This window comes from Haliotis rubra, unplaced genomic scaffold, assembly GCF_003918875.1.
Source record: "Haliotis rubra isolate DU_JTF1 unplaced genomic scaffold, ASM391887v1 Scf543, whole genome shotgun sequence".
NCBI lineage: Eukaryota > Metazoa > Mollusca > Gastropoda > Lepetellida > Haliotidae > Haliotis > Haliotis rubra.
In genome coordinates this window covers 668,447-693,847 of record NW_025767239.1, presented here as the reverse complement: position 1 = coordinate 693,847, position 25,401 = coordinate 668,447, and the positions used below count along the sequence as shown (strand labels likewise).

Sequence of the window (25,401 nt, the reverse complement as noted above, 5' to 3'; positions counted from 1 at the left end):
TGATCAGCTCAACCTCCACATCCCCCTCCACAACCCCCACCACAACCACCTCCACCATCTCCACCCCCTTCTGTAAACCCACCACCCCCACCTCCATCGTCTCCGAAGAATCCCCCACCCAGGTCTTCACTGAAACCCCCACCTAGATCTCCACTGAAACCCCCAACTTGATCTCCACTGAAACCCCCATCCCCTTCACCAACTCCACTGAATGTGCCGCCCTCTCCACCACCATTCCAACCTCCTCCACATCCACCACAACCTCCACCATCAGCATTTCCAGAAGTTATACCATCTCCTCCACCAAGGGTCCAATCATCAACCCCTGTATCATCATACACACCCAAAGATAAATAGTCGTCTCCACCACCATATGTTCCCCCCATCCACAAATTCATCATCTCCAGTCCCACCAAGGTAATAATCCTCTTGTGTATCTGAATATCCCAAAGCTAGCATCTCTGTCACATCGTCATGTGAAGCACATCCTTCTGTGTCTGTAATCCCAAACCCCTGCACATCCCCTGCATCATCATCCAAAATGCCCAAAGCATAAGCGTCATCTGCGGTGTCAAAATCACCTTGACCATCCAGCAGTCCAACATCACTATTTTCACAAAGACCAAAATCTCCAAATTCTTGTTCATTTTCTCCAAAGTTTTCATCATTTTCTCCCCCAAAAGTTTCAGTTTCGAACTTGGCATAACCAAAGTCATCATTGTCAAGATCTTCATATTCCCCTTGATCTTGATCATCAGCAGCAGCAACATGGTCATCCCCAAGATCCTGGTCTTCATCAGCCAGCAGTCCTGTCTCAGAGGTAGCATCATCATCAAACCCTTTATCAGCTTCTCCTGGTCTGTTGTCATCAATAACACGATCACTATCATCATTCAGGCTATTGTCTTCCTCATTGTCATCAAGAATCTCCTCATCCTTCTCAAGTGCTTCATCAAGATACTCATCAACTTCCAAAGTATCACTGTCATATTTGGTAATGTCTTCAATTTCAGGGTCGTCCTTATTTTGTCTTTCCTCTTCATCTGTGAGATGGTTATCATCAGTATCTTCACCCTTTTCTTCCTCACAGTCTCCTTCACTCTTTCCACTCTCAACATCAGATTCTGAACAATGTAACTGTTTGGCTGTCTCCTCTGGAGCCTGGTCTTCATGCTTGTCTTCCCCATTACCCATATCCCCACCCCAAACAGCTGCAGCAAGCTCCTCTCGAACTCTCTCCTCTCTCTGCTCTGCACCACCCCAAGTGGCCTCCTCATAATGCTCCTCCAGGAGCTTCCCCTCCCCTGATGTCCACCCCTTCACACTCTCAGGATCTCTCTGACGGGACCGAATGAAGAAATTGGATGGAGTAGCAGCAAGGAACCCACAAGCAAGAACCAATGCTAAATTCTCGGATGGGATAGACCTGATAACTTTAGTTCCTCTTTTGTCACATGTGTCGAGTGTGTGTCCTGGCTCCCATCCCCGAGGCCGGGGCTGACACAGAACATGCAGTAGAGACACACTGAAGGCAAGGGCAAGGTTTTCTACTATGTTGTCATCATCTGCATTTATTTCAATCATCCCTCGATCAAGCTCAACACGAGATGACTCAATGTTGAATTTGAAAGATGATGATTCAAATGCTTTCTCCAGGGAGACATGTTGCCACTTACGTGTAGCAATCCGGAAGAAACTGATGTCAAGGTACCCAGGACTGCCAGGAATCCCCCGTTTGCCTTTCCGGGTGCTTGTGGCTGAAAAATATATTCCATTATATAATAGATGAACATGGAGGGCAGAATGTGTCTGTGGTATATCACATGTGACTAGTTGCAGTGTAGATATCTCTTATAATAGATGAACATGGAGGGCAGAATGTGTCTGTGGTATATCACATGTGACTAGTTGCAGTGTACATATCTATTATAATAGAGGAAAATGGAAGGCAGAATGTGTCTGTGGTATATCACATATGTCTAGTTGCAGTGTACATATCGCTTATAATAGATGAACATGGAGGGCAGAATGTGTCTGTGGTATATCACATGTGTCTAGTTGCAGTGTACATATCTCTGATAATAGATGAACATGGAGGGCAGAATGTGTCTGTGGTATATCACATGCGTCTAGTTGCAGTGTACATATCTCTTATAATAGATGAAAATGGAGGGCAGAATGTGTCTGTGGTATATCACATGTGTCTAGTTGCAGTGTACATATCTCTTATAATAGATGAACATGGAGGGCAGAATGTGTCTGTGGTATATCACATGTGTCTAGATGCAGTGTAAATATCTCTTATAATAGATGAACATGGAGGGCAGAATGTGTCTGTGGTACATCACATATGTCTAGTTGCAGTGTACATATCTCCTATAATAGATGAACATGGAGGACAGAATGTGTCTGTGGTATATCACATGTGTCTAGTTGCAGTGTACATATCTCTTATAATAGATGAACATGGAGGGCAGAATGTGTCTGTGGTATATCACATGCGTCTAGTTGCAGTGTACATATCTCTTATAATAGATGAACATGGAGGGCAGAATGTGTCTGTGGTATATCACATGTGTCTAGTTGCAGTGTACATATCTCTTATAATAGATGAACATGGAGGGCAGAATGTGTCTGTGGTATATCACATGTGTCTAGATGCAGTGTAGATATCTCTTATAATAGATGAACATGGAGGGCAGAATGTGTCTGTGGTATATCACATATGTCTAGTTGCAGTGTACATATCTCTTATAATAGATGAACATGGAGGACAGAATGTGTCTGTGGTATATCACATGTGTCTAGTTGCAGTGTACATATCTCTTATAATAGATGAACATGGAGGGCAGAATGTGTCTGTGGTACATCACATGTGTCTAGCTGCAGTGTACATATCTCTTATAATAGATGAACATTGAGGGCAGAATGTGTCTGTGGTATATCACATGTGTCTAGCTGCAGTGTACATATCTCTGATAATAGATGAACATGGAGGGCAGAATGTGACTGTGGTATATCACATGTGTCTAGCTGCAGTGTACATATCTCTTATAATAGATGAACATGGAGGGCAGAATGTGTCTGTGGTATATCACATGTGTCTAGTTGCAGTGTACATATCTCTTATAATAGATGCACATCGAGGGCAGAATGTGTCTGTGGTATATCACATGTGTCTAGCTGCAGTGTACATATCTCTTATAATAGATGAACATGGAGGGCAGAATGTGTCTGTGGTATATCACATGTGTCTAGCTGCAGTGTACATATCTCTTTTTTGCGGTATATCACATGTGTCTAGCTGCAGTGTACATATCTCTTATAATAGATGAACATTGAGGGCAGAATGTGTCTGTGGTATATCACATGTGTCTAGCTGCAGTGTACATATCTCTTATAATAGATGAACATGGAGGGCAGAATGTGTCCGTGGTATATCACATGTGTCTAGCTGCAGTGTACATATCTCTTATAATAGATGAACATGGAAGGCAGAATGTGTCTGTGGTATATCACATGTGTCTAGTTGCAGTGTACATATCTCTTATAATAGATGAACATGGAGGGCAGAATGTGTCTGTGGTATATCACACGTGTCTAGCTGCAGTGTACATATCTCTTATAATAGATGAACATGGAGGGCAGAATGTGTCTGTGGTATATCACATGTGACTAGTTGCAGTGTACATATCTATTATAGATGAACATTGAGGGCAGAATGTGTCTGTGGTATATCACATGTGTCTAGTTGCAGTGTACATATCTATTATAATAGATGAACATGGAGGGCAGAATGTGTCTGTGGTATATCACACATGTCTAGTTGCAGTGTACATATCTCTTATAATAGATGAACATGGAGGACAGAATGTGTCTGTGGTATATCACATGTGTCTAGTTGCAGTGTACATATCTATTATAATAGATGAACATGGAGGTCACATGTGTCAGACATATCTCTTATAATAGATGAACATGGAGGACAGAATGTGTCTGTGGTATATCACATGTGTCTAGTTGCAGTGTACATATCTATTATAATAGATGAACATGGAGGGCAGAATGTGTCTGTGGTATATCACATGTGTCTAGTTGCAGTGTACATATCTCTATAATAGATGAACATGGAGGACAGAATGTGTCTGTGGTATATCACATGTGTCTAGTTGCAGTGTACATATCTCTTATAATAGATGAACATGGAGGGTAGAATGTGTCTGTGGTATATCACATGTGTCTAGTTGCAGTGTACATATCTATTATAATAGATGAACATGGAGGGCAGAATGTGTCTGTGGTATATCACATGTGTCTAGTTGCAGTGTACATATCTATTATAATAGATGAACATGGAGGACAGAATGTGTCTGTGGTATATCACATGTGTCTAGCTGCAGTGTACATATCTCTTATAATAGATGAACATGGAGGGCAGAATGTGTCTGTGGTATATCACATGTGTCTAGCTGCAGTGTACATATCTCTTATAATAGATGAACATGGAGGGCAGAATGTGTCTGTGGTATATCACATGTGTCTAGTTGCAGTGTACATATCTCTTATAATAGATGAACATGGAGGGCAGAATGTGTCTGTGGTATATCACATGTGTCTAGTTGCAGTGTACATATCTATTATAATAGATGAACATGGATATCACATATGTCTAGTTGCAGTGTACATATCTCTATAATAGATGAACATGGAGGGCAGTGCATATATCACATGTGTCTAGTTGCAGTGTACATATCTCTTATAATAGATGAACATGGAGGGCAGAATGTGTCTGTGGTATATCACATGTGTCTAGTTGCAGTGTACATATCTATTATAATAGATGAACATGGAGGACAGAATGTGTCTGTGGTATATCACATGTGTCTAGTTGCAGTGTACATATCTATTATAATAGATGAACATGGAGGACAGAATGTGTCTGTGGTATATCACATGTGTCTAGCTGCAGTGTACATATCTCTTATAATAGATGAACATGGAGGGCAGAATGTGTCTGTGGTATATCACATGTGTCTAGCTGCAGTGTACATATCTCTTATAATAGATGAACATGGAGGGCAGAATGTGTCTGTGGTATATCACATGTGTCTAGCTGCAGTGTACATATCTCTTATAATAGATGAACATGGAGGGCAGAATGTGTCTGTGGTATATCACATGTGTCTAGTTGCAGTGTACATATCTCTTATAATAGATGAACATGGAGGGCAGAATGTGTCTGTGGTATATCACATGTGTCTAGTTGCAGTGTACATATCTCTTATAATAGATGAACATGGAGGACAGAATGTGTCTGTGGTATATCACATGTGTCTAGTTGCAGTGTACATATCTCTTATAATAGATGAACATGGAGGACAGAATGTGTCTGTGGTATATCACATGTGTCTAGTTGCAGTGTACATATCTCTTATAATAGATGAACATGGAGGACAGAATGTGTCTGTGGTATATCACATGTGTCTAGTTGCAGTGTACATATCTCTTATAATAGATGAACATGGAGGGCAGAATGTGTCTGTGGTATATCACATGTGTCTAGTTGCAGTGTACATATCTCTTATAATAGATGAACATGGAGGGCAGAATGTGTCTGTGGTATATCACATGTGTCTAGTTGCAGTGTACATATCTCTTATAATAGATGAACATGGAGGACAGAATGTGTCTGTGGTATATCACATGTGTCTAGTTGCAGTGTACATATCTCTTATAATAGATGAACATGGAGGGCAGAATGTGTCTGTGGTACATACATGTGTCTACATAGTGTACATATCTTATAATAGATGAACATGGAGGACAGAATGTGTCTGTGGTATCTCACATGTGTTAGATGAGTGTACATATCTCTATATAATAGATGAACATGGAGGGCAGAATGTGTCTGTGGTATATCACATGTGTCTAGTTGCAGTGTACATATCTCTTATAATAGATGAACATGGAGGGCAGAATGTGTCTGTGGTATATCACATGTGTCTAGTTGCAGTGTACATATCTCTTATAATAGATGAACATGGAGGGCAGAATGTGTCTGTGGTATATCACATGTGTCTAGTTGCAGTGTACATATCTCTTATAATGAACATGGAGGGCAGATGTGTCTGCAGAATGTGTCTAGCAGTGTACATATCTCTTATATAGATGAACATGTGTCTAATGTGCAGTGTACATATGTGTCTAGTTGCAGTTATAATAGATGAACATGGAGGGCAGAATGTGTCTGTGGTATATCACATGTGTCTAGGGCAGAATGCAGTGTACATATCTCTTTATAATAGATGAACATGGAGGGCAGAATGTGTCTGTGGTATATCACATGTGTCTAGTTGCAGTGTACATATCTCTTATAATAGATGAACATGGAGGGCAGAATGTGTCTGTGGTATATCACATGTGTCTAGCTGCAGTGTACATATCTCTTATAATAGATGAACATGGAGGGCAGAATGTGTCTGTGGTATATCACATGTGTCTAGTTGCTAGCTGCAGTGTACATATCTCTTATAATAGATGAACATGGAGGGCAGAATGTGTCTGTGGTATATCACATGTGTCTAGTTGCAGTGTACATATCTATTATAATAGATGAACATGGAGGGCAGAATGTGTCTGTGGTATATCACATGTGTCTAGTTGCAGTGTACATATCTCTTATAATAGATGAACATGGAGGGCAGAATGTGTCTGTGGTATATCACATGTGTCTAGTTGCAGTGTACATATCTCTTATAATAGATGAACATGGAGGGCAGAATGTGTCTGTGGTATATCACATGTGTCTAGCTTGCAGTGTACATATCTCTTATAATAGATGAACATGGAGGGCAGAATGTGTCTGTGGTATATCACATGTGTCTAGTTGCAGTGTACATATCTATTATAATAGATGAACATGGAGGGCAGAATGTGTCTGTGGTATATCACATGTGTCTAGTTGCAGTGTACATATCTATTATAATAGATGAACATGGAGGGCAGAATGTGTCTGTGGTATATCACATGTGTCTAGTTGCAGTGTACATATCTCTTTATAATAGATGAACATGGAGGGCAGAATGTGTCTGTGGTATATCACATGTGTCTAGCTGCAGTGTACATATCTCTTATAATAGATGAACATGGAGAATGGTCAGAATGTGTCTGTGGTATATCACATGAACATGTCTAGTTGCAGTGTACATATCTCTTATAATAGATGAACATGGAGGGCAGAATGTGTCTGTGGTATATCACATGTGTCTAGTTGCAGTGTACATATCTCTTATAATAGATGAACATGGAGGGCAGAATGTGTCTGTGGTATATCACATGTGTCTAGTTGCAGTGTACATATCTCTTTATAATAGATGAACATGGAGGGCAGAATGTGTCTGTGGTATATCACATGTGTCTAGCTGCGGCATCGAAAAGAAATGAAACTTGAACTTTAATTTTTGTCGATATCTATTATTAATGCTATTTCGTGAACAGCAGGGAGACTTGTAGATCTCTATTTCTACTGATCCATTGTGACGTCAGGTTTCAAATGACAGCAGATTATCCTGAATGTCGGATACTGTCCACAGACGGGTCCCGCCACACCTGCAGATAGCCATGTCAGCGAGCAGACGACCAGTTCTGGGAATGTCGCCATCGCGTGTTCTACATATAGTTACATAAGAGGTCTCTGGTTACATGTACAGCAGGTGAAGTACTGTTCCGGGTCACCGTCAGATCAATAGGATGTACTTCTGACACTGTGTGAGACATTCACACATGACGTGGGAAGATTTATATCCCTGACAGTAGCGAGCATACGTGGATCTCGTGCCGAATGGCTATGTGGCCTTTGAAATGTGATCACGATTGAGCGGATACTGGGAAAACACACAAACACGCACGCACGCACGCACGCACGCACGCACGCACGAACACCCGTGTGTGTGTTTACACATATAGGTACTTGTTAGCATATTCCTAACGCATCATGTATGCGAAAACTAGGCTACCAATGGGATCGGGTGGTCAGGCTCGCTGACTTGGTTGACACATGTCATCGTATAGGTCACATCTGGGATACTCTACAACAGGCCTTATATAGTCCCCCTGGTCACATCGAATGTTGTCGAGTTAGACATTGAATAACAAACACATCGGTTACAATTGTCTGAGATAACGTATATATCACATCGTGTGGGCTTCGTGTGCCTGGCTATGGTGTTTTAATACACCAATGACGCCGGCGATATCCAATGCTTGTCTCACACATTCGTCACACAAGGAGGGGAAGGCAACATGTAAAGATTTTACATACGCATCATGTATACTGTCATACTGTGGCGCTTAGTTAGCTTGTTTTTCTTGTTTAATCGTATTCAGCAATGTTCCAGCTATATGGCGATGGTCTGTAAATAATCGATACCCAAATAATCCAGTGACCAACAACGCATGAGCATCGATCTACGCAATTGGGATAATGATGACACGTGTCAACCAAGTCAGCGAGTCTGACCACCCGATCCTGTTAGTCGCCTCTTACGACAAGCATGGGTTACTGAAGATCACACCCGTGAAGGTCCGGTTTGAGTGAACCTTCAGCAACCCTTCGGCACTACACAGTATTCAAGCGGTCTGTAAATAATCGAGTCTGGACCATACAATCAAGTGATCAACAGCAGGAACATCGATATACGCAATTGGGATAGGATGTCAATATGTGACTAGCGTAAACCATTCTAGAATGTCAGACAGAGGCCAGTGGTGATGAAGATATGTTTTGATTAGTTTGAGACCTTCCCCAAGGCTCTAGGACTGCGGGGTAGCATAGTAGTTAAAGCATTTTCTCGTCACAGTGATGACCCGGTTCAATTCCCAACATGAAGCCCGTTACTGGTGTCCCTGTCGTGACATTGCTAGAATATTGCTAAAGGCAGCTTAAACTCACCCACTCACTCACCCCAGGTGTCCTTAACACAGCTGTAGTTCTAGATAATTACAGAGTTAACATTTTGCAAAATGCTGAGTAAACAACATTCACAAACTCGTTGATATATTTAATACATATAAATGGAAGTTTTACACTTCCCTACCTTGTTACCATGGTTACATGACATCACCACACGCACATATTTATATCATCTAAAGGTGCTATGGGTTTCCTTGCAGATAAAATGTTTGCCCATCCCACTGAAGACCCAGGTTTGATTCCCGACATGGGTCCAATTCTTTATGCCAAGTTTAGCTATCACCTGCACCATATTGTTAGAATATAACTGCAGGCATACATGATCCTTTCAAATGGATGAGTGGCTAGTAAGTACTCCAGGGTGCCCTTGTACAAAACGACCGCCTTCGTGGTGTAGTGGTTAGAGCGTCCGCCCGGAGAGCGGAAGGTCGCGGGTTCCATCCCCGACCGCATCATACCAAAAGACGTTAAAATATGGTACTTGTTGGTCCCTGCCTGGCGCTCGGCATTAATGGGTACAACAAGGACTGGTCGGCTTGGAGTCAGTATAATGTGTCTGAGTGGGGTATTCATGCTTCACTGCGGCATGGTGTCTCAGTGGGCTAGCACTATAAAACCAGCTTCAGTCTGGGCTAGTACAAGCAGCCTCACATACACATACACACGCATGCATGTCGTCATATGAGCGAAATATTCTCAAGCACAACGTAAAAACCCAGTTTCACCTCACCTCACCTTGTACAAAACAACCTTAGCAACCTATGTTAAGGTATGGGAGTTACCATCACTTTAGCCCTAAGAGACACAGCAGCCAGATTGCTCGTTTCTCTTGCTGGAATTCAACAGACTCCTCTTATGTAAGCAGAAGCATTTTATTCAAGCACAGAACAGCACAATTTCATATTTCATGGGGTTTTTTTGTACATTATTAACTTTTTCAAAAATATTACACAAGAAGACAAAGTCATCAATATCCCCCGCAATGGCAAAATACTCTTCATGATTATGTCTACGAGTTATGATTATGTGAAATATTTAGGTGTGTATATAGAAAAGTGGAAGGAGAGTATTGAAAGGTTTTTAAAGTTCTGCTCCAAAAGGAGCACTATCATCAATTTCAGTCTATGTCAAACTCGTTGCCATGGAAATGCCAAAAATATTTTATTCAGAATTCCAAAACGACCAAAAAGGAACCAGTACACCACCAGGCCAGTTTGGTGAAGAAATAGTGAACGGTTTTAGAGTTCAGCTCCGGAAAAGAGCACTACCACCAATTTCAGTGCTAAGAAATCAAACTTGTTGGCCAAACGGAAAATGCCATAAATATTTTATTCAGAATTCCAAAACTACCAAAAGGCACCAGTACACCACCAGATCTATCTATGTGCCAAGTTTGGTGAAGAAATAGTGAACGGTTTTAGAGTTCTGCTCCGGAAAAGAGCACAACCACCAATTTCAGGCTAAGTCAAACTTGTTGCCATGGAAACGCCAAAAATATTTTATTCAGAATTCCAAAACTACCAAAAGGCACCAATACACCACCAGATCTATCCATGTGCCAAGTTTGGTGAAGAAATAGTGAACGGTTTTAGAGTTCTGCTCCGGAAAAGAGCACTACCACTAATTTCATTCTAAGTCGAACTTGTTGCAATGGAAACGCCAAAAATGTTTAATTCAGAATTCCAAAACTACCAAAAGGCACCAGTACACCACCAGATCTATCTATGTGCCAAGTTTGGTGAAGAAATTTTGAACGGTTTAGAGTTCTGCTCTGGAAAAGTCAAATGTGCACAGACGGACGCACGGACGGAGTCCATTTTAATACCCCCCGCAAAACGCCTTGCGGGGGATAATAAAAAACACATTAAAAGACTGAATACCTTATCATCAAACGCTGGATTATTACAAAAGGTGAATACACTTTCTGATAAATCTCAAGGTACCTGTACAAAACAAAGATAAACAGTAAACTAAAAGAAATGTAAGCTAGCATGCATTTCTCAAAATAGGAGCACTTATGTAGGAGAGCACTTAAAACTGGACAGCGCTAAGATAAGAGCACGTAAAGATGATAGCACTTAAATAGGGCAGATCTTAATCTACATGATCTTCTACACAGTAAAGATGAGGATCATCTATCTGTCAGTTTGTATCTCAAAGACAGGAAACCACTCAATTGTAAGAACTTGACTTCATGTTTCATCGTACACAGAATCAACAACTTCTACTTTAAAGCACTATGGTTTAAAAAGGCCACTAACACAATGGAAAACCACATACAAAACAGTTTATGCATATTAATGATAAAGAAATTAAAACTGATATTTTCTATTCCACAAAATGTCAAGAAAATGGTAAATGTACATAATCATTTGAAATTGTCTACAGTTCTTAAAAGATTGAATACAAATTTTTGTATTTATTATTTATTTATTTCTACTATTTTATTTTGTATTTATTTTATTTTCATTTCATTTAGTTATTTTTTTTGGGGGGGAAGAGGTTTAAACAAATAGGAAAAAATTGAAAAAGCAGTCTACTGTAGATCAAATGCGTGTTGTGGGTGTGTGCATGCATGTTGTTGTCGGGGGATTGCATGCACGAAAGTTAAGGTGTTTCAGAGAAAAGGGCTTTTTCCGCAAAACTAGTCATGGCTTTTTAAGTCCAAGAGTTCGGCAGCTTGTCTTCCTCCGCGTCGGCCTTGCTCGTCATACCACTTGCTGTGAGGCTACATTGTCGGTGGTAGGGGTCAGCGGACTTTCGCCTCAGCAGCTTCTGACAAAGGCTGTACTTGATATCCTTCCCTCCACCTGGGGGCACTGGTTCCTTCAGCGAGATTTCTGATAGTGTTAGATCGGAGGTCATCAGGGATGTCATAAGGATGGTGGCAGAACCGTTGGCAGGACGACTGTGGAAAGAAACATGTAATCAGAACATACAGTAATGGCTGAAGATAACAAATATCAAAATGAACTAAAACTCCAGTTACATATATTGTGTATTGAATCATGGCTGAATCATGGTATGTGTAAAAACCTGGAATCAAAACCTGGCTGAATGAAACTTCCTTAAACAAAAGACATCAAACAGGGAAGGGAGGTGAAAGGAACAGCCATGACCCTGACCTTGATGTGACACAGACTGAAGCATTATTTTTGTAAATACCATGAATCAAACCCAACTGAATGAAAGTTCCAGAAACAATAGACATGAATCTGAGCAGGGAGGTGAAAAAAGCAGCTGTGACCCTGACCTTGACCTTGTTCTTGGAGCTGGATGTACAGCAATGCCTCCTCTGCTGTCAACCTGATTTTGGGATCTCCAACCAGAAGACACTGCAGCAGTTCATGGGTCTTTACAGGCAGGTCGGCTGTGATGCCCCAGACCTGGATGTAATTAGGATTCTTTGCAAGCTGAGGAAAAGAAGGGCAAAATGTGCTAAATGTTGGGTATGGCACAAACTGAATTGACACAATGAGAACCTTAATTACTGGAAAGTAGGATTGTATTGTTTGTTGTTTAACTCCGCACTCGGCACTTTTCCAGCTATATGACAGTGGTCTGTGTACAATCAAGCCTGGACCAGACAATCCAGTGATTGACATCATGAACATCGACCTACGCAGTTGGTATGCGATGACGTGTCAGTCAACCAAGTCAGCAAGTCTGACTATCTGATAGTCGCCTCTTGAGCCAACCATGGGTTGCTGGAGACCAATTCTAACCCAGATCTTTTGTGTGTGCGTGCATGGATGGGTGGGTGTTTGGGTAGGTGGATGGATGGATGGATGGATGCAGCACAACCATCTTTTGCAGGACAATCAAAGTATTGGAGGGTTTACATTGCCTTCTGTTCAATATTCATGAATGTGCGTGACAAATCTTCAACTAATATTCATCTGACTTTAAACGGAATTAATTTCTATTTCCATTTAACAAGCAGGCAGTATTTAACATAGAAACACTAAATTAGCACAACAATTGCCGTCCACTAAAAACGTCAAATACTCACATGGGCAATGAATTTTGGTCGAAGTGCAGCAAACTGCTGAGCACTGCACAAGCTCAGCAGGTCTTTCCACAACAGAAAGACAGTGTGTTGTCCCTGAAGCATGTAACAGATCGTCAGACCGAACGCAAACACGTCCGACTTGCCCGTGATGTCTTCGGCTAGGAAACATTCAGGGAAGACCGACCCCTTGGCAGCGTAGTACTGTCTGCTGGCTTCTGGGGACATGTACTCTGGTGTCCTGCCACCACAGCCGATTGCAGTCTCGGGCGTCTTGCTCGTTCCAAAATCTGTCAGTTTGATGACCGGTGAATTGTCCCCTTCATAAGCGATGCAAATGTTGTCCGCTGAAAATCGATATCATTGAAAATGGATGAAAGGTGACGGATCAAAAAGTTTTTTGCTAACACCCAACTATTCAAATACTCAAGGTTTACCTGACTTAACCTTCTATGAAAGTAGATAAAATGTAAAATTGCAACTACTCAATCACAGCCAACATGAACAGCATTTCATGGATAAAATGTGGATGATCACTACGGAATATTGCAACCATTAAACCTCCAAAACATTCAAGTTTCACCTGATTCAGCATTTCATGGATACAATGTGGCGGATTACTTCCTATTATTGCAACCATTAAACCTCCAAAACACTCAAGTTTCACAATCTTCTAAAGATGTCCACCTGTACATTTTTAGAGTAAAATTGATATTTTATACTTATCCTGACTCATGCTCTTTTTGCTTGTCTTCTTCTTCTTGCGAACATAGTGGAACACTTGTATCTCCCTAATTGAAGCTCCCTTCAATGTAAAATCACTAATTAGTACACCACGAGTTACCTCCCTTCCACAAGCGCGGGAACGAGGGCGCCACCTCCACCCATGTGCCTCACTCTCTCCTCATATACTGAGCCCAACATTTGAATTTACAGGGAAATCCAAAGTGTTATGTGGGGAGGATGGGAGGGCTTACCTCATGAGTCAGGATAAGTATAAAATATCAATTTTACTCTAAAAATTACATATTTTTCCTTATCCTGACTCATGCTCTTTTTGCTTGTAGAATCCTACGGCAAAGGAGGTGGGAATATATAATACTTTGGATTTTAATAATTAGTGATTTGAACTGTGATGATTGTAATAACCCTATGGGAACTTCATAAAGGCACTGAACTGATGAATTCCTGCTGCTAACTTATCAGCTGCCATATAAAGGTTATTACAATGTACTTATTATGATAAAGTATATATAACATTAATACAATGCTTAAGACTAATAGACTTAAGCTTGTTAATATGCTAGTATAAACTCCTTAGAGTTTGTTAGCTAAAATACTTAAAGATATAAACATAGTACTAAGCTTAAGATATGATTAAACTTAAGCTAATTATATAATAGCAAAACTCTTTAGAGTTTGTTAGTTAATATACTTATATGATATAGATATAATGCTGAGCTTAAGATATGAATAAAGCTTTAGCTTTAGCTACATATATAATAGCAAAACTCTGTAGAGTTTGTTAGCTAATATATTTTTACAATATGAGTATAGTACTGTGCTTAAGATATAATTAACTTAAGCTACATATACAATAGCCAAAAACTCTGTAGAGTTTATTAGCTAATAGATTTATAATGTAACCATAGTACTAAGCTTAAGATAAGATTAGACTTAAGCTAAATGTATATAGCAAAAAACTCCTTAGAGTTTATTAACTAATATACTTTTATGTTATAAACATAGTACTGAGCTTAAGATATGATTAAACTTAAGCTATATATATAAATAGCAAAACTCCGTAGAGTTTTGTTAGCTAATACATTTTATAATGTAACCATACTGCTTAAGATATGATGAAACTTAAGCTAATTGTATAATAGCAAAAAACCCTTTAGAGTTTGTTAGCTAAAATACTTATATGATATAAACCTAGTATTGAGCTTATGAAGGAAACCTTAAGCTACATATATAATAGCAAAAACTCCGTAGAGTTTGTTAGCTAATACATGTTATAATGTAACCATAAAGCTTAAAATATGATGAAACTTAAGCCAAATATATAATAGCAAAAACCTCTTTTAGAGTTTTGATAGCTAATATACCTATATGATATAAACATAGTACTGCGCTTAAGATATGAATAAGCTTAAGTTACATATATAATAGCAAAAACTCCGTAGAGTTTGTTAGCTAATACATGTTATAATGTAACCATATTGCTTAAGATATGATGAAACTTAAGCCAAATAGCAAAAAACTCTTTAGAGTTTGTTAGCTAATATACTTATATGATATAAACATAGTACTGAGCTTAAGATATGAATAAGCTTAAGCTACCTATATAATAGCCCAAACTCTGTAGAGTTTGTTAGCTTATATATTTTTACAATATGAGTATAGTACTATGCTTAAGATATAATTAACTTAAGCTACGTATATATAATAGCCAAAAACTCTGTAGAGTTTGTTAGCTAATGCATTTATCATGTAACCATAGTACTACTCTTAAGATATGATTAACTTAAGGTAAATATATAATAACCAACTCTGTAGAGTTGTTAACTTATATATTGTATGATGTAATAATCATAGTACTGTGATGATAAAAGAACTTAAGCAAATTATATATAGCATGTAGCTATTTAGTACTGTTATAAGATAAGTAGAAATCTGTAAGATTGATTTATCTTCTCCGAGGAACTGTCAACTGTTGTGCGAGGACCATGGGATCGAATTGGTGGATACCTGAGACGTCCTCGGTGGTGATATCTCTCAGATAATGGTTGGCAACCACCATATCGGATCTCCAGAAATAAACCCTCCATTATTTCAAATAACATTTGTGTAGATCAATTGTAGAAGTTAGCTCTCTAATATCATGAGTATTAAAAGCTCATGGAGGGTCGGATTGGGTCCATCCGTCTTGTATGCACGTAGTATGACAGTTCTGATCCAAACGGAGATATAGTACGTGAGACTTCATTCTGCGTAAGTTGATGATAGAGGAAATAATCTGTTGCATTTTTCCCTCCTGTTTGGTTCGGTGGAGATAAATTTACAGTGCTCTTGCTGGCCATCGTGATAGAATCATCGTATCATGGAGTCCAAGTATGTCATCCAGGCGTGTTCATAAACCTCACTTGTGAGGTGTTGGAGCACTATATTCAGATCCCCAAGTTGGAGGGTGAAACTTCCGTTTTAATTCTCCAATCAGAAAGCTTAAGTAGGTTTACTAACCATCTAGTTGTGTTAGTAGCTTGATGATGAAATTCAGCTGTAGTCTGAGACGCTGTGGATTTAGATCCACTTGTATCCCGTCGTCTAGGTTATTCGCTGCGAAGTCCTTGACGATGTAGGTGCACAACCAGGTGTGTCTGTCCTCGTTGAACTTTATGTAAAATCGCCTGACTGCCGTGCCCTCGTCCTAACTTGACAGGGGAGGTCTCTAACCTGAAGAAAGCAGCCCAATCATGAAGGTTCAGATTAACTGGACTGTAAGGAGGCTTGCTCGTTCACTGATATATAGTTGTCACTTGTAACGTAAGTCTTGAACTGTGAACTAAGATCGACCTCTCGTGAGGTCGTTGTCCAACGCGTCCAATCAGAACAAGGCATTTTGATTCTGTAGAATACCCGCTGTGATGTGATGTCACCGTGTAGCAGGAAAAAAACCTTGTATAAAATCTTGCCGCCGTTGATATTAGCATAATCGTCGGTCTTCACCGTAGCTTCCCGGTTACCCGAAAGTGACCACGTGTTTCGAGGGTTAAAGGTAAACGCTGAAAACCTCCGCCAAATACCTCGCCTGTAATATTAATGCTGGGTAGGTTATTTTCCTGGCTGTCGTGAAAGTAACTTCAGTTTTGAATATAATTCCGACTTCCTTATATAAAGGTACAATAAACTTGCAAGTTGTCAGCTTGTAGACTGTATACATGAATGTATCGTCATAATTGTAGAATTAAAGCTGAACTTGTTGTACATATTTCTTCTCAGAAACTTTGACGATTATGAGTTATACTCGCTGTAACAAGGCTGCTGTTCAATTTCGATATTGAATTGTCTGCAGATCTGCGTAATGGTCACGCATGTAGATAATCGTATCGTAGTCCGGGATTGCATATTCTAGCAATCTATACGGAAAGGTTGATTCCTGTGAAGATCTATGAAACGTCGTTGACTAATTAATACAGCGACGTTCTGTGTTGTAAATAGCCTGTGCAATTGTCTTCGCGTAGGCTTATAGACGGCATATGGCATACAGTTGATAGACAACTTATGCGATGTCTTGAACGGACTGACGAGTAGCTATATATGACGAGTGGCTAATATATGGAGACCTTGGAGGAGATTTCCTCGGTGGACGCCGGAGACTTCGCGAAGCTCTCGAAGTATCCATTCTAGATTTTCTGTGTGAAGTAGACTTGGAGCCACTTAGCCTTCGCGACCTTCGCGAAGGTATCGAGTCAGAGCCCGATCAGTATATATATATATGAGCGCTTGCTTCGCGAACGACCTCTGTGTTCAACAGGAGTGAGTGAGTGAGTGAGTTTAGTTTTACGCCGCACTCAGTAATATGTGGGGTCGGTGAAGCGCTACTCCTCCGCGACGTCCCTTGTAACTGGTGAGGCTCTAGCTCCTTCGCGGAGGTGGCCTGGGACTTCCTTAGAGAAGTGTCTAGAGTCCGATCAATATATGAGCGTTAGCTTCATACAGGGTGTGGTTCTTGCTGGTTCTGCATAAGTAGAGCCGAGTAGATCATCCTATCATCTTCAGAAGTCGTGTCACGAAATCTGGTGATAAGAATCTCATTGATCGTTCTAGATCTATTAAGGCCAAGAACATACGCCTCTGGCGTTTGAACTTTTATGGCTTTATGGTAGACTGTGTCCACATTCTGTGGCACCGCAGCAATCGAGTCGATCGGAGGTAAGGTGATGGCGTCTGCATCGTCTTCCTTTATCAGGTATGTCTGCGCCGAGTTGCCACTCTTGGAAGGTGAAGAGAGATCTAGGTTGTTTACCATCCAATATCGTATCTCAGCGTCTGAGAAAATGATGCCTCCATCATCTTCTATCCCAGCATCGCTGATGAGAGGTTGATGCTCTTCTGATGGTGGACTGTGTATTTCTATCTCTATGTCGGGTGACGCTCGGGGAGACCTGACTGTAGACTTGTGTGCAGACTTGTGTGGTGACCTGTGAGGCGATCGACGTGGTGATGTACGAGGAGGAGATCGGGCGCGGCGTGAACGGCGAGGAGATCGCCTTGGTGATCTGCGCCTATGGGTTGACCTTCTCGAGACCTGTGAGGAGAATGTTGATAGCTTCGCTGGCCTCTTGTGTAGTCAGGTGTCCTTCGCTGGCCTTCGCTGGCTTCCTCTGCGTCCGGTCCTGGGGAACGGCGACTTGACCTTCGCTGGCTTCCGTGAGGTCTGGTGGTCTGAGTCCGCATCTAAGGATGAAGCCGAGGAAGGTGATGATCTATCCCGCCGCTGCTGGCCTTCGTGTACATCTGGGTCCTTCGTCGAGGTGGTCTGCGACTTTCTTCGCCGCGAAGGTGGCTTCGCCGTGGCTGCTACGCTGACGGGGGTGCCTCTGGGGTGTCGTCTGCGTTGGAACCTTCGCGAAGGCTCAGGCCTTGGGCTGGCTGCTTCTCCAGTCTGTAGTGGCCCTCCATCATGATCATGATTTGCCGCAACAGTTCATCTGGGATGGTCTGCGACGAAGTAGTCGGTGCCCTCTCTGCGATGTTAGCGGCGGGGCCCTCAGGGAAGTCGTCTGACGTCAGTGTAGAGACATCAGGCTGCATGGCGATCTCTGCTGATGTCACTGTAGCTGTCTCCGGTCGCTTCTTGTGGCGTACGTCGGGGATGATGATCGGCTGATCATCGTAGAGGCCCAGTTCAGCGGCTGGAACAATCTCGGTTGAGAAAGTCCTAGTAGACTTCGTTGATTTCCCCTCAGAGGTCGACGCTGCCCTGGGGGTGCGAAGTCTGCGTTGAGTGTTGGTAGCGACGGGACCCTCAGGAAGATCATAGAATATCAGCGTTGGTACATCAGGCTGCATGTTGATCTGCGCTGACATCACTGTTGCCGACATCGGTCATTCTTTTGATGTACATCAGGTATGATGATCGGCTGATCATCAACCAGGCCTAAATCTGCGACGGGAACAATCTCGGCTGAGAAGTTCAAGTAGACTTCGTTGATTTCCCCTCAGAGGTCGCGTTGAGATGCAGTAGAAGCCCTCTAGTCTTCGGCTGCGACGATGGGATGTCTGGGGAAGCAGGACGCTTCTTGGAGGCGGCGGACTACGTCCCACGCCTCTCCACCACTCTAGCGGAACACCAGACGGGAGGGGGGTCGACCAACAGCAGTAGACTGGCGAGGGGTTCAGGTGTATCAGTCATGGCTAGACTCTGCATACGCGACCTATCTGCTGCGCGTCTCAAACGCAAAGTAATTATTTATTAAAGGCAGAATTGGATAAATTAGTACCGCAACTGCAACGTGAATAACATGAAACATGGCGCAGTACAGCTAGGGCATATTAAATGCGGATCAGCAGCAGAATAAAAAACGTAATGTGCAACAGTACAGAATTTTTATCAACGTAATCCACTGAAACAACACGGCGTCCCGTGAATAAACAGTAGAAACACGACTAAATATCAATATATAATTGTTGAAGGATACTAGCTAAACCTCTATAGATGTCTATACGAGGTAACTAACTAAATATAATCAAAGGATATAGTGTGTCGGGAGACACAGGCGCTCTCACGTCCAGCTCACTGGGCGAAGAAGGAGAGAGTGAGGCACATGGGTAGAGGTGGCGCCCTCGTTCCCGCGCTTGTGGAAGGGAGGTAACTCGTGGTGTACTAATTAGTGATTTTACATTGAAGGGAGCTTCAATTAGGGAGATACAAGTGTTCCACTATGTTCGCAAGAAGAAGAAGATAAGCAAAAAGAGCATGAGTCAGGATAAGGAAAAATTATGATTTTAATGTGATTGCAAGATATATACATGTATAGAATATACTACTCACGCTTGATGTCGTGATGCAGGATCTTAAACACGGTGTGCATGTAGGCCAGGGCTGAGAAGCCCTGCATGGCCATCCTCATCACGACGTCCGGTGTCCACAGCTCCCGCCAGTTGGCATTGGTCGCAATGAAGACTGACAGGGACACACCTACAAGGTCAGCAAAATGTGTGAGTGAGTGAGTTTGGATTAACGTCACTGTAAGCAATACTCCAGCAACATTAGGGCAGGGAGACACCAGAAATGGGTGTCACAAAATGTACCAACGTTGGGTATCGAACCCGGGTCTCTGACGTGACGAGTGAACGCTTTAACCACTAGGCCACCCCACCACCCCAAAAAGCATTAGTGACTCCTGGACATAAAACAATTTGCCTTTGACACACTCAGCCAGAGAAAAACACTATTTTTGTCAAAAGTTTCGGCTCATAAGTTCATATTTTCCTAAGTTTAGAGGTATTTTGGGATTGTATTTTCATAATATTTTAAATTCAACAAACATAAACTAAGTCTTACAGCCCCATCCTCTTTACTTGACATGCTACAGTGCTTCAGCCAGAATTTTTCTGAGTGTTGCCAACTGCCATCATAACTACTAAAATGTGTGCCAATGCAGTTGAGACTTTTGCCATTCATGGTAACCATGGTATAGAAGACCTGTGGATTATATTAAATGTTGTGCCAATGCAGTTGAGACTTTTGCCATTCATGGTAACCATGGTATAGAAGGCCTGTGGAATATATTACTTGTTGCGCCAATGGGTGCGCTCTAGCATTGAAAAAAAGTGACACTGCATATTTTTTAATGTCAGTGGCACAATGGCGCTTGCCTGGCTGAAGTACTGCATGATATCATAATGATTTTCATCAAGGGCAGAAATTTAGTACCATTTTGGTGACAGATTCAGGTAAACAAAATGGACTGACAGGAGGTCAAAGGTTGAACCCACCAGCATACTCCATGAGGATCTCATGCTGACCTTCCCGGAAGATGTAGCCAAGGAAACGTGTGATGTTGGGATGGCTTAGAGTGTTCAGCACTTCAACTTCCTTCTTTCGGAATCGGGCAGAAATCTAGCAACAAATACGGCAGTCCACACTAGTTTGTTTCTTTGCATTTGTGTTTGTTTTTGCCGAATGCAACAGTCGGCAATAGTCCAGCTATGCGGTGCCAGTTTTTAAATAATCACAATTGAGAGATTGATAGCACGAGCATCAAAACATGCAATTGGAACATGATGCCATGTATTACCACTTGAACATGTTGAAAACATATTTACAGATGGTTTGAGTTCAGTAATTCAATAAAACCCTTGACATTTCTTTAACCACACTACAATGGCAACAAAATATGAATACTTATGTTCACCTTCTTGTTCACATACTTCTTCCCAGACCTGTGTTCACAGAGGTCGACTTGGCCAAACCCTCCACGACCCAACTCTTTAATAACCTGGAATTCTTTTCCATGGTCCTTGTGGAGATGGTTTCATGCCCTGAAAATGGGGAGATAATTTCAGATAAATGACAAATTATGTCAGAGGCAGCAACAGCAGCAGCAACAGCAGCATCTCCATCTCTCAACAACATCTAATTACAAATTTAATTTGTACACTATTTTTCATTCATTGTAGATCTTTTTCTGAAAATGAAATAAAAATCACTTGAAATACTATTTTATTGAGACTTTAATCATGAAAATAATTACAAAATTCCTGACTCAAAAACAGAAAAAACTCACTCTGTCCAAAATAACTCCATATGTTCCTTTTTTCTGTTTATTGAACAACAGTGACACATCCTTGCTGGACCCAAGCACCACGCACCTGTGCAGAAGTGAATGAAAAACACACACTTTAGACAACTGGACTCAACATGACCCTGGTATCTTACAGGCTGAAAAAGGTTTACGAATATTTAGCAACAATCAAGCATTAGTCAACTACATGTAGTTACAATTTACAGCAGTTCATACATGAAAGTTACTTTTCAAAATTATTTAAACTTAAAATATCTTGTTTTCAAAACATTCTAACGGTATGTGCGAATGTTAACTTTTGCGATTTGGTAAGCCGTGTTCTGATTGGTCAATTCAAAAGGTTAGCTGACGTGACCTTCTACTAGCGTTTGTTAGACTCGGCATAGCAGTGTAACGAATAATACTGAGCCTAAGTTTACTTAGACTGAACGACACAAGATATGAATTTTTAATTTAACCTTTCATAAAAACAAGTTCCCCACCTAATTACACTTTATCAATTCAAGGATAGTTAATCAACTATTCTGCACACCACTAGTTGCTAGCCACAGAGTATTTGTTCTATAATGCCCAACGCCAGTGTTGCCAGGTTCGCATTTCCTCAAACCACATTAACACCTTAATCCATGGCTCCAGATAATTTTTCAACATCAGTAGTATGTACTCCTTATTTTTTACAATATAGGGATACTGGAAAAACTTAAGAGTACATTTAGAGTACGGGGCCTAGATTTTCGAAAGGTCTCTTAGAGCTAAGATAGTCGTAAGTGCCATACACTAACATTAACTTACGACTATCTTAGCACTAAGAGAGCTTCGAAAATCTAGGCCCAGAATGGAATTTAATGGCGTATTAGTAATCTTGTGTTTCGTTTCATATATGCACCACAGCATTGCTACTCTTGTCTAAACAGGTCAATAAACAATAAAACAATACTTTTTTCAGATAAATGCGTCTGTAAGTGATTTTAAGACTGTACACCATTGCTGTGGTGCGTATCTGCTACGTTTTCTAAATTATTTCCTACTGTATCGTGCATATTTTCTATCTGTACATACGCCAATACGTACAGATATCTGGAGCCCTGTAAATCTATCGCTGTGTCAACACTCTCCTCTTCCACGCTGAGCTTGACCTTGACCCTGTTCACATCATGGAAGCTGTTGCCATCACTGTGGATGGTGGGGCTTTTCACTACTGTGGCTTCCGCTATAGTTCCCCTTGGTCTCACGTTTAAGTTCTTCAACGTGTCTGGGACAGACTCCTCTTCTTGGTCTCCTGCAAACAGGAACTCCTCCTTCCTCGGGTCCTGGTTTTGCTGCACAATACGCTTCCCCTGCATGACCTGTTTATAGGGTCCATTGGGATCAGGGGAGGTGACATTCTGAATCCCTGTCTTCCCTGCTGTCTCAGTCAGAAAAAGTGTTAGAGTAAGTGAATTTACTTCTACTCTGTTTTTAGCAATATTCCAGCAATATTACGACAGGGGACACAAGAAATGGGCTTCACACATTGTATCCATGGGGTAATTGAACCCGGGGCTTCTGTGACACAAGCAAATGCTTTAACCACAAGGCTACCCCACCGCCCCAAAAAGTGTTAGAAGGTAAGCATGAAAATCAAAGAAAATCAATCAATGTTGAAATTACACAAAAGTCACATGGAACTCTGGTGCTGTCTAAAGTTTATCATAACATTAAAGAGATGAAACACACCAAAAAAATTCAAAACAATGGTATGATATGGAATGTCTGTTACAGAAACTGAAAGTTGAAATTGGAACACACCAGGGACAAGGAAAGTTTGTGGACTTTGTATATATCATTTTTAAAGTTCAATCACTTAATGCTAACTGTAACCTAGCCAAAACAATATGTCTCATGAACATGTTTGTCATAGTTTTGTTACCTTGAACAATTTTCTGCTTCAAGGGATAAAAGTTGGAGTTCTGTCCATCTCTATCATCAATCACTTGTTGTGCGATACTTTCATGAAAACCCGGTAATACTGGATCCATTTCCTGAAAAAAATCAAATGACTTTCAGCTAAAGGGGAAGCTCATCATAGTTAAATTAAAATTGTTTCACTTTGTAAAAATAGAACAAGTATACCTAACTGACATAAATCTGCAAAATGAACAAAGATATACAAAAAAAGTAACAATCATGTGACATGTGAGAAGGAAAATAATGTTTTTGCTTACTCATGAAAATATGTAAATTCATGTGTACATTTAAGCTTAATGCTATCAGTGGCTACATGGCTTTTTTATGTGTCTAACGCACAGTGAGGTTAACCTCAGCATGTACAGGGGAATCCCCTCTCACATGATCATAAAGCCATTAACATAAAAACCTTCATTATATCATACCACGACAGGAAATTACTTTTTTAAATATTTACATGGAAACAAAAAAATAAATATCTTCTACAAACAATACTCTAGTCAAATATTTTAAAATCATGTAGTTTTGGAAAATGGGGCGCATTGTGGTAGAATGCCTGACAAACTGTCAAATCAGGCTTTGGTGGAATGGGAGTGGCATGAACATGAAATCAAGCGTTGGCACCAACCAATAATGCACTTAGCTATTCGATGTTAATAAGCACGGACATAATCATGATTAAATCGAAATCACTGCATTTTGTATCATGGCGATTGAATTTGAAGTTGTGCAACACTAGCTTGTCACAGGTTTCACCCAAAAGTCTGTAGAATTATAAAAGTAGAATATAAGGAGGCCCCTTTAAGGACAAAATGTACGAGGAGGAACAAACAGACATTTATCAGCCATTATTAGTTCTGAACAGAAATCAAATCAACAAGTCGCGCTCAACTTCAGGGAAGTATGTACAGCCATTATACAAACCGGGGAATCCCCTATTACAAACACCATCAGTTTAGATCGGTATACATGTTTCCATTTTGCCAATATTCTAGTCGATTCGCGATCTGCTGATATTTATACACATGCTAAAACGTTCTCAGATACTTATGTGACACGTTGGTCTATACAACAATCTTGAACAATTTAGAACAACTCGGCAAAATCGAAAAGTGTGAGCTTTACTTACTGCTCTTCTAGTTTCCTGGTCCATGGTTGCGCAAACGTAGTGATTTGACTGGATGCCTGTCTACAATTGTCAGTGTTTATGCTGAGCTGGGCTCCGTCTCTGATATCGTAAAATAATATGCATAGCTGACGGCGCGCATAAGGAGCCAGGAGCCAGTTTACAAAACCGTTACTATCATCAAAGCGCTTCTCAAAGTGTTAAAGGTCACATGCAACGTAAAACACAACTTTGCAGATTCTGATACCTTTCGGTATGGACTTACCGAAACAAAGCGTCAAAAATGCAAATTCAACTTATAAAGTTGAAAAATAACGCGATGAAAAAAACCGCGCGAAATCGGAGTTCAAACGTTTCACTAATTTTCCCCAGACTTTTCTGGGGAATACGGGTTTCAACAGCTGGGCTGCGCTCATAGCACGTGCGCAGTGAAATAGGTTCGCGCAACTTGGAAGCGGGCTGTCTGGTGAATACTCGGTGAAGGCTTTGGTGTGAGCTACTTTCATAATGTTTTGTTGATATCTCACAGGCGCGA

General features: G+C 40.9%; 3 protein-coding genes across 3 annotated transcripts; all 3 read right to left on the bottom strand.

Moving 5' to 3' along the window:
- Positions 1 to 203: 203 nt before the first annotated feature.
- Positions 204 to 7,660, bottom strand: LOC124253528 (uncharacterized protein DDB_G0290685-like). The gene is made up of 2 exons (XM_046687323.1): positions 7,609 to 7,660; positions 204 to 1,757 (listed from the first exon to the last, which is right to left on the bottom strand). The coding sequence occupies exons 1-2, from the start codon at positions 7,658 to 7,660 to the stop codon at positions 334 to 336; spliced, it is 1,476 nt and encodes a 491-aa protein (XP_046543279.1). The 3' UTR covers positions 204 to 333.
- A 3,844-nt stretch (positions 7,661 to 11,504) lies between these two features.
- On the bottom strand, positions 11,505 to 21,421 carry LOC124253521 (serine/threonine kinase NLK-like). The gene is made up of 7 exons (XM_046687317.1): positions 21,404 to 21,421; positions 20,985 to 21,108; positions 20,038 to 20,184; positions 12,984 to 13,327; positions 12,225 to 12,384; positions 11,988 to 12,007; positions 11,505 to 11,806 (listed from the first exon to the last, which is right to left on the bottom strand). Exons 2-7 carry the CDS (start codon positions 20,995 to 20,997, stop codon positions 11,630 to 11,632), a joined length of 861 nt encoding a protein of 286 aa, XP_046543273.1. The 5' UTR covers positions 20,998 to 21,108; positions 21,404 to 21,421; the 3' UTR covers positions 11,505 to 11,629.
- On the bottom strand, positions 21,404 to 24,086 carry LOC124253522. Its single transcript, XM_046687318.1, has 5 exons — positions 23,998 to 24,086; positions 23,703 to 23,814; positions 22,865 to 23,204; positions 21,776 to 21,860; positions 21,404 to 21,530 (listed from the first exon to the last, which is right to left on the bottom strand). Exons 2-5 carry the CDS (start codon positions 23,809 to 23,811, stop codon positions 21,480 to 21,482), a joined length of 585 nt encoding a protein of 194 aa, XP_046543274.1. The 5' UTR covers positions 23,812 to 23,814; positions 23,998 to 24,086; the 3' UTR covers positions 21,404 to 21,479.
- Positions 24,087 to 25,401: the final 1,315 nt, after the last annotated feature.